Raw genomic sequence first — 12,028 nt, 5'->3', positions numbered from 1 at the left:
CAGTTGAGTATCCTTTGGGGACAACTTTGTTTAAGACAATTAGGGATTGACCAGAAAGCATAAACTGGGAAACTTGAGCTAGCCCATCAGCTAGTGGAAATTGCCTAACTCCATCATCACTTGGACCAGTTTATGGTGCTTCCCTGTGAATATTTAATCTTCTTGCATCTCGTTTGACTTAACCCATTTTCCTGTTGCTAAGACAAACTCCACCGCACTAACTTCTGATAGTTAAGGTCTGCTCAGGTGAAGTGGAGGATGCCTGATCCTGCCTCATTGTCCCGCTCTTCCCCTCCGCCTTCTGATCCACGTACACATGTTCATGGTGTCATCGTTCAATGTTGTGAGGGGGCTGTGGACTCCAGCCTCACCATATTCATCCACTGAGCAATGGCTCAGTGGTTTTTTGACCACAACAGACCAGTTTTCTATAGAGTACAATGGCAATTATGCAAACCTGACAGCCCAAAATATTTCTAATGCAAACCCCTCAGTTTTCTCACACTAGCAAAAATGTCCCTTTTATATCACAAGCTTTGATTATCCCAGTGTAATCAATGTCCCCAGAAGTGTGCAGCTGAATGAGCTTGTACTGAGTTAGAATATTGATACACTCTTCTAAAAGACAAAGGAAAAGCCATTTCTTGAGATAAATATATATGAAATTAGAAAAACATTAAATGTGTTTCTGTTGCCAACAAAGAGAAAAGTGGGTTTATTCTAACTGCAAGAATGTTTCATTCTAAATCCAAGTTGTTGGCATTTTTCACAGGGATTCTCTGTTCAGGCTTCTCATCACCAGCATGCAGCATTGCGTATTATATTCCAGTGGGCTTTTTTTTTTCTTCTTCTTTTTAAATTCTCTTCAAAGGAGTTTAAAAGAAAGATGGATTAGAGTTTCACATATTCAATTGAAATAAACTTGTAGCAAGCAGGCTGGAATAGCTGCAGCTATTTTACTTGTTCTGTTCTGTCACATCATGCAATATTTAAAGCCTATAATTAAGTTTTTACTTGAACTGTTGGGAGGCAAATACTGCCCCCAAGGGCGTAAAGGTTCCTGTCTGGAAAGGCTTCATCACAAACTGGCATATTTTGCAAACCAAAGGGTAGCAAAAAGAAGCTTCAAACTCTGTGAAGCCAAATAAAAGAGAAAGACAGTAGTTCCTTGAATAAAATGTGTTACCACTGTTAATCAGATGCTATAACAGTGGCATTATGACTGGAGTTCTACAATAAGCATAATGCTTATGTGATGTGGTAGTAATGGGATTAATATTAATTCAAGTTTTACCGAAGTTCTTGAATACATCCCAAATTCAAATAATGTAGAATTTCAGTTACTGAGCGTTTCCTAGTGAGGAGATATAAAAGACTGCAATCAGATACAAGTTTTTTATTTCTCCTCTAAGAAAGGCACAGTGGGTTACCTTCCTGTCACTCATGAGGATTATGTTTTTAAAGATCTGTATGGGAAAATACATGTGCTTGTTAATGAGTTATGTTCTCTTATATCATGCGGTGTTTTGAAAATGTACTTTTCTCTTAAAAGCTTTTTATAAGGGATAAGGTAGAAAACATGAAATAAGGCTTAGGTGATACACTTTACACTATTACTGAATTTTAGTCACAAACTTGATATTTTTACTCAGATATTTATAGATACCTCTCACTGGATTGAAATAAAAGAAATCTGTGTTTCAATGTAGTTTTTTGCTAAACAAACAAAACACAGCAATGAGAGTATATAACCATGAAGCTTTCTGAAAGGAAGTATTTGAATTTCTTTTGTTTCTCTTAACAGCATTTATTCTGAGCATCTTTGGTTTGTCCTTCAGAAAGCTGAGTTGTTTTATTCAGTGATGCATTCTATTCCCCCGGGTAGGTTCCATGGGAAGACTTGCATTACCTCTTTGGTGAGATCATGTACGGTGGCCACATCACCGATGCCTGGGACCGCAGGCTCTGCTGTATATATCTGCAAGAATTCACCTGTGGTAAGAACTTTCATACATGCCTGAAGCTCTTGAACACGTATATAGTATGTTCAACCTAAGAGAAAATCGTCTTTCAGAACTGGAGCCTTGTGGAGAAGACCACAAGCTTTCTCATCTATGCAGCCCCACCTGTAGCAAGGTCTTGTCTGGCTGTGGGGGAATAAATTCTCCAACTTGTAATGAGTACAATGATTCAGAATGAGCAGATTTTGTCTGCAAGGCTTTGTGACTTGGCATATTGCTTGTTTAGATACTTTTGCAAGCACCCTTACTCGGCAGCTTGAATTCAGTGTTTTTTAACACTGCCTGTATAGCCAGCTTAATGACATTAGGGGATAGTACATTTAGGTTTCCAAATAAAACTATTGTCTTTTAAGGTGCTGCTATTTAGAAAGGTCTGGGTGGGTGTAGGAAAGTACCTTTTATGGAATTGCACTTTAACCAACGTAACTGATAGGCTTGCCACTGACAGCAGTCCAGAACAGCACTATCCTCAAAACTTACATTTACTGTTTGTATGTTTTCTTCTCCAGAAAAATAATAGAATGGAAATGTTATACGTTTCCTTGCATTTTCCTGTTTCCAAAATAGGGAAAACAGTTTGTAAGACTGTTTCTCGTTTTCCACCACCCTCTCACATCTGTTTCTGTAGCTTTGTCAGATTATCACCAGCTGATACTGAATTATTCAAATGTCACTATTGAGTTTTGGTCCTGGACAGCAGTGTATGTGGAGCATCCATGAGTCCAAGGTACAGGATTGCCAAAGTTGCTTCTAATCAGAAACAAATGTTAGAATTTTTGAGGATACAAAAAGAGAATGTTGCTTTGACTTTAGTTCTAAAAAGTCTTGCATGGAAACTACTTTAATCTATTTTTATATACATATATTTATATAAAATACGTATGTATCTATAAGGGGGGGGGGAGGTGTATAAATATGTGTGTGTGTGTATATATATATATACATTAAAAAACCCAACTGGCTGCTTCTCCTAAGCTGCTGAACTAGTCACTTTAGAGAACTGATTGTACACAATTTGATAAAAACAGCCGAGAGATTTTTCAAGTGCCCTTTCCAGACTTGTTATTTTTCAGTGTCCAAAGGTAAAAAGCTTATTTGGGAGGAAAAAAGAAAAAGAAAATTAGCATGTTACGTGTGAGCAGGCCATTTGCGGAGCCTGGCTAACTTGGGGAAAGTGCACTTTTCCCCCTTGGCAATGCAGCTGAAGCCTGCGTTTTGGTCGTGAGTGAGGTGAGCTGCTGGTGTCTCCTCGGTCCCTAACGAGTGGGTTTTCATATGTCAAAGAGCCACGCTCAGATGAAGGCAATTGGAAATAACTGCTCAGAAGAAGATGCCCAAGAGTAAGTTGCCATGGAGATGGAAAGGCTTAAACACCGCTGTACTCCTGACCTCGGCGGAGGCTGATTTCTCCAAATGACAGCTGAGGTCATGGGGGCATGGTGGGAAGCTCATCCTGCCAGCTCCGGCTCTGCTCTAGCCTATGGATAAGTAAAGAATTACTGCTTCCAGTTTAGGCAGTCCATTAACCTTCACAAGTCTGAACTTTCATTCAAATAATTGTAAAATAAGTATAGGTGGTGAAACCTGAGCAGAATCACTGCTATTTGTATGGCCTTTGGAAAGTTTAGGGACCCAACCTCGAGCGTGGATCCACTGGTATTTTAAACAGTGAGATACCTTTCCGAGCTTTTTGCCGTAACTGGAAAATGTAAACCAGAAAAATCATTCTTTGACTGGCAGCCAAATGAATGCAAACAGGATGGCAACACCTTTCATCAGCACTGGCACTTTGTGTTCGCTGGGGAGATTACCTTCTCTTTTACCTATTCACATTGCTGATGAGTTCTTTTAGCTACAAATTCATTCCACGAGGTGTGTTAGAATAATTCACCATACGTCAGCTTTGCTATACCTCATCTGGGATCTGTCGTAAGGACAGAAGGGTGGTGAGTTCCTGCTATGAACCCCTATAACCCGCAGCCTCCCTCTGTGCACATGACTCCCAGGAATACTGTAAAACCTGCTTTAAGTTCCAGCAGAGAGACTGGTAAGTACAGATTGTCTGCCAGAATTGATCTTCCACTCGAGGTGAACAACAGGGCTCTTTTCAAAACCTCGGCACTACTTCAAAGTGGCATCTTAAGACATAGCTTATTGTGGGTGAGGTTAGCGGTGCAGGTTCAGGCGCAGGTAAATGGCTAGTTGCAGAACCAAAATTACTTCAGAAATAAGTGCTTACTGGTGTTATTGTGAGCAGCAGCTTGTTGTTGACTGCTCTAAATGCCAAAAGCCGTTAAATTTTATTGTGATTTTGTGGAGTGGACCCTGCATTAGGAAGAAATAGCTCCTGTGAAAAGTACCACTTAGAGCCAGAAATATTTTTCAGCAAAAACAACTTGCAAGTCTGATTTAAATCCCAGACAGCTCTATGACAATAAGTTCAGAGAAACTCTTTGAATCCAGCGAAGTCCTTACAGTGCAGGAGCTGGGGGAGCCTGGAAAATAAATGTTATTGCTACAGCTTTTATTCTGTCCTGTCATCAGTAGGAGGGCAGCCCACCAAGAGTAGGTCTCACCAAAGCCCTCTATCTACTTAATTCTTGACTTGCTCCCAAGTCCTGAGTCTTATCTTTAATATCTTGGCAGGGGTAGGGCCTGCCTGTTCTATAGGAACAGTGCAGTTACTGGTATTTGGTTCAATATTGAGCTGATTGAGACCTTAATTTTTTCTGCTGTGAAAATTATTGCCACTGTCTATTCACTGAGGCCAAAGCAGCAGTACAAAACCCTGTGCAAGACTCCTGCATTTGGAGAGATGGAACGGAGTAGCATGTTTTTCCTTTCTGTTCCAGCTCCTGGGTGTTAACAGCCAGGAAGAAGAGAAAGGAAGGGACATCAGCACATGAAGAAATGTCCTAACTGGCAACCATTTCTGTGGAAAAGGGATTGGGATCGCTGTTTCCGACAAGCTAAGAATTGCACAAATACTGACGTGTGTCGTCCCATTTCCACACTCCACTTACTTCTCTCATTGACCTGTCGCTCCCTGTAACCTCTTTAAGGTTATTATGAGTGAGTACAGTGTGTTTGTGCAAAGCCCCTAATTAACAACACACCAAGCATAATTAATGTTGTGGCTCATGTATTATTGGGGTGGGGGTTCAGGTGCGTTGAGGCTCCAGTCCTGCCTCTCCCATAGGTGTCCTGTGTGACACTCTATCCGTGTGTCTCAGACTCTCATCTGCAAAATGGGATAACGATCCTTTCTTGTCTACTGAGAAGTTGCAGAAATTCCGTACTTAAAATACACTCACCTCAATAGTGGCAGTCCCTAAAATAAACTCAAGAGCATCCTCATGAAGGAAAAGGAAGCAGCAACAGTATTTCAATACTGCAGAAAACGGGAAAGTTGGAAAAGTGTTCAAATAGTAACTGTGATAAAAGTAGTTTGGTAACCCTGTTCCATTATATCAGAACACACAGGTGTCATTTTCATAGACTCCAGACAAATTTCTGAAACTTTGTAGATGCAGAAGAATGTTTCGAGAACTGGTGACAGCATTATCAATACCATTATTGATTCTTTTACTGAAGCTTGAAGGGGAACTGACTCTGGCACCAGGTTTCTTGGTCCCACTAAATCTGGATTATGCTGGATACCATAAATACATAGATGAAGTGCTTCCATCTGAAAGCCCTGCACTATATGGACTGCATCCCAATGCTGAGATGGGATACTTGACAGCAATGTCAGATCATCTCTTCAAAACTCTTTTGGAAATGCAACCCATGAATTCATTTGTAGGAGAAGGATCAGGCCAGTCTGCAGAGGAAAAGGTAAAGTTCTTCATCTAGTGCATTTTGGTGCTGTTAATGACATGTGGAGCACACATCTTACTGTGTTATTTCAGCAAGAGACTTCATTTCTAGGAAAAAAAAAGGTGCATCAAATTAGCAAAGATCAGCAGAGTGTTAATAGTGGCAATGATAATGCACCAGCCTGTGCAATGTACTGCACCAGATAGGAATTTGGACCAGAGGAACGTCTCACCTGTTATGCAGACTGTTTCTTTTTCACTTTGAATTTAATGTGGGGTGGGAAACAAGGGATGAATCTATCTTGCTTTTTTGTGTGCTTTTATATAACAAGTACAGCAACACTAACTTACTAAAAAAAGTTATGGTTGGCCGAGTGGGTGAATCTAGTCTTCACCTCTGTGCTTTGTTCACATCTCCTGCGTGATAAATCTCCCACGTAACAAGTGATAGGGCAAGAGGAAATGGCCTCAAGTTGCACTGGGGGAGGTTTAGACTGGATATTAGGAAATTTTACTTCACTGAAAGGGTTATCAAGCATTGGAAGAGGCTGCCCAGGAAAGCAGTTGAGTCACCATCCCTGGAGGTATTTAAAAGACATTAGGATGAGGTGCTTAGGGACATGGTATAGTGGTGGACTTGGTAGTGTTAGGTTTACGGTTGGACTCGATCTTAAAGGTCTTTTCCAACCTATACGATTCTGTGATTCCCTGCTCCTTCCCACTTGTGCTGAGCATAGGAAGTCCCTCCCAACCCGTGGTCCTGGCTTCTTTCTGCCACGTTCACAACACAGCCTAGCAGTGATGTGTGGGGTCTCCACGCCAGGAAGAGCAGCCCAAGCACAGTGCTCTCCCACGGCTCCCCTTCCTGGGCCCTCGATCGAAGCAGGAGCCATGTGGCTGCTCCAAGAGACTTCCCTTGCAAGCAGCAGCTGAGGAGGAGGTTTCAGGGATTTTTAGTTTTCTGGTGTGAAGAGGTGAAATCTGGGCAAGGAGGCTGTCTGACTGTCTCTTAGCCTCAGCACCTCTCTTGTACCAAATCTGGAGTTTAGCAGAACAAGAACATTAATATCTATAAGCTATATCAGATGCTGGGTTGAAGGGGCCAACCCTAATACAAAGATAAGCTTTGTCACTTAATATGGAGTTACCTGGGGCACTGTAGTTCTGTTCACAGTCAAGGTATCTCAGATACCCAGATATCTTAGTACAGCCAAACGGATTCCAGAAAAATGTAAAAGACTGGGTTTTAAGCATGGAACAGTACTGGTGCTGTGCTTAATAAATTAAATTAATAAAGGATGAGCAGGAAAGGAAAATGTAATCAGAAATCTCAGCTAGTTCTGTTATCAGACCCTGCTGTCTTCTGCACCTTCCTTTTTGAGTGTAGACCTGAGAAACTATGTCCAGATGCCCCAAAAACTGGCATATCATGAGACTGAGCCTTCAGCTCCTCATCCTTACCAGAGTTAATTAAATTCCCCTGTGACTGCCACTCTTGTTCTGCAACTCTCCATCCCTGTCTTTACTTCCTCCTTTTCCTCTGAGCACTCTTTTTTTTCTCTTACCACCGTCAAATCATGGGAGTTTTGCAGAAGGGAATATGACAGCTCTGCATGCAAGTAGCCAAATAACACTTCATTTCCCAGGGGGAGCTTATCCTTTTCACGTTTGGGTCCCGTCCACTTTAGTGAGTGCAGACAATTATATATAGCATTCATCATTAATTCTGCCAAAGCTAGGGCTGAAAGGGAAGCTGAGCTGCATTAATGTTGTGATTTCAGTTCCTGCTCTTTAGTACTGTTATGAATTGTTTTTCAGTTGTGTTCTGTCTCGGTTCCAGAGCAGGCCTGCGGGGAGGGAGAGAGGCTCTTTTTGGGGGTGAGATGTGTGTGTGCCTGCACTGTAATTTGCCTGATGCCCAGGACAGTAAGGACTGTGGGTGGTGGAAGGGGAGATAGCAGCTATTAGGTACTATAGAAATACAAACTACTAATCATGCTTGACTAAAAAACAAGGCAATCTCAGGGTACAACTTTGTAACAGCGGTCATCCCAAACCCAGGGACGATGTGTTGGTGGGCTTTGGGGGTCAGTGTTACTTGAAAATGTAAAGCTAAATAGAAGCTGCTAAGTGTTAACTGGTTTGAAGTAATTTCTCTCAATACTGTTGCCGACAAGAGAGCAAAGGTGAGGGAGCATCTCTGTTTTTTATCTGCCTAAGTAAATGGGATGTTTGCACTCTCCGGAAGAAGAAATCAGATTTGAAAGTAGAAGAGTCAAAAAGAGTTAATTGCAGTGATTTCTAATGGCTCTGTTTGTATTGGCCTGGAAAGGTTAAGAATGTCCTGGATAGTATTCTGGGGATGCTTCCTGAGGAGTTTAACATGGCAGATATGCAGAAGACTACTGCCTGGAGCCCCTATGCCCTTGTTTGCCTTCAAGAGTGTGAGAGGATCAACCTCCTCTTTTCAGAGATCCGTAGGTCTCTTAAACAGCTGGACCTTGGTCTGAAGGCAAGTGAGTTTTTTACTAACAGTACTGTTGATTTTGGGGCTTTCTGTTGCTTTTTTGGAAATTAAAGAATAGCTATTCTTTATGATGCTAGTATGCTTTTTATTGTTCACCAAACAAAGGGGAAGTTGGTGTTTTCTCCTCACATGGAAGTGCTGCAGTCCGCACTCTTCTATGATGCTGTGCCAGACACATGGACTAAACTAGCATATCCATCCACATACAGCCTTGCTCCCTGGTAAGTACACCACAGTAATGGGGTTTAGCTACTATGCACAGAGCTATTTCAGTGATCTAATACCAGCAGCTTTGTTCCATTTATTTTTTTGTCCAAAATTTGTCTTAATGCAAGTCAGTTTTACTTCTTTGAAGTGAGTTTTGCAGAAATGCCAAGCACTGTGCTAAAGCAAGGCTTCGTCACCTCTCTTGTCACAAGTGCTAGGGGCATCCAGCATCTTTCAGGATTCCTTTTCCCCTACCCTGCCACCAGCAATAGCCACTTGCAGGCTGTTAGATATGGAAAAAATAGGCAGTGTTTTTGGAAATCCCTCTGATATCTCATGGCAATGTGTGCTGCACTATGCCATTATTCAGAGTCTCTGTCAGACTCCCTTGTGCTTCTCATTTGTACTTTGCTCTGGCCTATTGGAAGTTTAAATGCACCACTGAAGATGGTATCGGACAATTTGCATTTAAGAAGCCATCAACTGTTGCTACCAGTTTTTGGCAGTTTCTGAAGGTATGTTAACATGACTAATGGTGATGTTCAGGTTTCTCCCCAAGACAACAAGTTTTACAGGATTGAGCATACTCACATTCTCTGTTGCCAGCAACCTGTCTCATGCTGATCCCCTTCTACAATTGATTTTGGACATAGCTACATCAGGGAAAGAAAAAATTCCTCTAAAACCATGACCTTATGCTTGAGTAAGCATATACTTTCTGGGTTACTTCAGCTGTGTACCTTGCCTGTAGACAAGAGGACTCTTACACTTGAAGTCTGCAGTTTATTTTGTCTAAAAAAGTAGTACAAATAGGTTAAGGCAGAAGCTATTGCTGCTTCTCATTTTGGGTTACCAGTCTTCTCATGCGATATGGAGAACTTGAGATCTGGACACAGGACCTTGTGCTGCCAGCAGTGGTGTGGCTTCCTGGCTTGTTCAATCCTCAGTCCTTTCTGACAGGTAAGCAGTGATGGTTGTAAGGACCAGGCATATCCTTTCACTGCCAGATATTTATTTTTTACCATTGGTGTTAGCTATGTTTGTGATGCTATTTGGGGAGTTAAGCACAGTTTAAATAAAAAGATAAAAGTCAGCCAAATATCTAAGCTGAACAGAAAAGTAAAGAAATGACAAAAATGGCAGGAAAGCTAAGACTGAAATGTCTCGGGTTTAATTATGTGCTCTCATTAAAATCTATTTGACAACAACCTTGCTCTGTAACAGGGACTGTTACAGAGCGGTGAGTTGTCCCATTTTTAAAATCATCTAGTCCAAGTTCTTCTCCTGTAGGTAGACTCATTGGTATCACAATAACCATCTCCTGGAAGCAGGGGAAACAACCCAAACGTGTCTTCAGTCTACTCAGAAGTGTGAAGACAAAACAGCTAAGGAAATAAAAGCTGAATTTCATAGTTTAAAAAAGGTTAAGAGTGCAAGTTTTCCTGCCATTATTATTTAACCAATTCAGTGTGTATGTCATGGTACCATTCTGGTTTATTCCTAGGTATTAATGCAGTTACCAGGCTAAGTAGAAAAAATAAATGTCTGCCAGTCCTCTTTGTGTAGTTGTTGCCACAGTAGGGGATGAAAAATCTTCAGCAGTGTACTGACGTCTCACTTCTTGCCATGATCACAGCACATATGCATGTATTTATTTATTCTGCAGACCACAGTGAAGCCACATGAGAGCCCGATAACGGTATCTATCTCAAATTCTGCATGGCCACCAATGGCACTCTGATAATCCCTCGCTAGCCTAGCAGAAAGGTAGCCAGGAGCTCCTCACAGGACATTGTGGCCAGGCTGCCATCGTTCCCTGGAGAAGATGGGCAGTGGGGGCCCAGAGAGTGTTTGAAGCCCAGACAGTGAAGCACCTCTGCCTGTACTTGGAAGCAGCAGGGGATGGCAGCATGAGGGCTAGCAGGCAACTCCTCTTCTCTCTGCTGCTCATATCGAGGTCCTCAAATGATGCTCATTGTGTGCCACGGGCATAGAGAAACCCAGCTGTATTTTTCACTTCTTTTACTGCCTCTCTCCAAGCTTTCTCTTCTGGGCGCTTGTTCCTGTCAAGGGCTGGGGGGACGTAAGGACCATGCAGGCTAGAACAGATGTTAGCACAGGCTTGTTCTGAACAGGGACTCAGCTGGAGAGAGGTGGCGTCTCGAGTGCAGACAGCAATGCAGTCTTGCTCCCCTGCTAAGGAGGGGGTTGCTTTGTTCTGTATTGTGCAGAATGTTTTGTTTCCAAACAATTGCATTCATGCAGCTTTTTTACCTTACTTCAACTAACTAATGGCCAAAGTTAAAAAAAAAGCAAAAACAAAGCCCAGTCAGTCTCAGGCTTGTGCACAACAGGCCCAAGAGGGGCACATTAACAGTTCTGACATTAAAATTACTGTCTGGATATTGAATTATTGAAAGTATTATTTTTTTAAAGCTGTAATGCAGAGCAGGGCATGCAAGAACAACTGGCCTTTGGATAAGGTGTGCTTGACTGTAGATGTTACAAAAAAGACCAAAGATTATGGCCACCCACCAAGGGAAGGAGCCTGTATCTGTGGGCTTTTCATGGAAAGTAAGAAATAAACGTAAATTGCTTGATCTCAGTAACCTAGTTCAGGGACTCTAGCTTCCTTCATTAGGTAGGTAAGTTCCATCAGGAGTTGGACTAAAGCGTTATGATCCTATTAACAGCACTGAGGAAGTTTAGGAATGGTGGTGGATTGTTGGCGTTGGTCCACTATGACTTTAAATTTCATACCAGCTTGGTGTCCTAATCACTGACTATACTTCATGCATTTAAGTAACTGTTAACTGAGTCTGAACAAGGTCTGCATTGTAATACAGCAGCAGCTCTAATCTAGTTGAGGTTCAGCTGCTTAAAACTATTCCAGGGACTTTAAATTTCACCCTGATATTGATCACCTAGAAATGTTCTGCAGCTCTGAGAGGTGCAGAAAAGGGTTAGTAGTTACCAGTTGTTGGTAACCTGGATCAAGCCATCTATACAGTTGCAGTTAAAAAAAATGAAACAAAAAAAACACCAAAAAAAGCTATTTTCAAAATCATCTTTCTCCTGTTTTTCTTCCACCTTGGCAGAAAGTTGTCAGTTCTAAATAAACAGATCTAAAGAACTCTGAATTTTTCATTTCCTGGGCCATAATACTTATAGGCCGTTGGGGAGAGATACCAAGAAGCAAGGAAATACTTGCGAACCCCTGTATGAGCATGAAGTATAATGACACACCTAAGTGGGTGATGTGCAAGTATGACACGGGTAGATTTTCCATCTGAGTTTCCAAGCAGTCAATTATTGCCGTAGCTGTAATATAGTTGTAGGCTGTCCCTGAATGGAAATTGTGCTCATCTGTTGAGCTGCAATCCCTCTTTTAACAACTTTCAGAGGATAAACATTGTACCATGCTCTTTTGAAATTTTATTTTCCTAAGACTGAAG

The 12,028-nt window shown here is 41.7% G+C and overlaps 1 protein-coding gene across 1 annotated transcript in view; it reads left to right on the top strand.

Moving 5' to 3' along the window:
• Positions 1 to 12,028, top strand: part of DNAH11 (dynein axonemal heavy chain 11) — a 161,912-nt gene that overhangs the window by 148,618 nt on the left and 1,266 nt on the right. Inside the window, 7 exon segments of the mRNA XM_072851616.1 lie at positions 1,886 to 1,997; positions 2,650 to 2,722; positions 5,549 to 5,858; positions 8,172 to 8,351; positions 8,472 to 8,589; positions 9,423 to 9,533; positions 11,010 to 11,147. Of these exon segments, the coding sequence (XP_072707717.1) occupies positions 1,886 to 1,997; positions 2,650 to 2,722; positions 5,549 to 5,858; positions 8,172 to 8,351; positions 8,472 to 8,589; positions 9,423 to 9,533; positions 11,010 to 11,147 (1,042 nt within the window).

This window comes from Ciconia boyciana, chromosome 2 (genome assembly GCF_034638445.1).
Source record: "Ciconia boyciana chromosome 2, ASM3463844v1, whole genome shotgun sequence".
Taxonomy (NCBI): Eukaryota; Metazoa; Chordata; class Aves; order Ciconiiformes; family Ciconiidae; genus Ciconia; species Ciconia boyciana.
The sequence above is the reverse complement of the archived record's forward strand: the minus strand, read 5'-3'. Positions and strand labels throughout refer to the sequence as shown.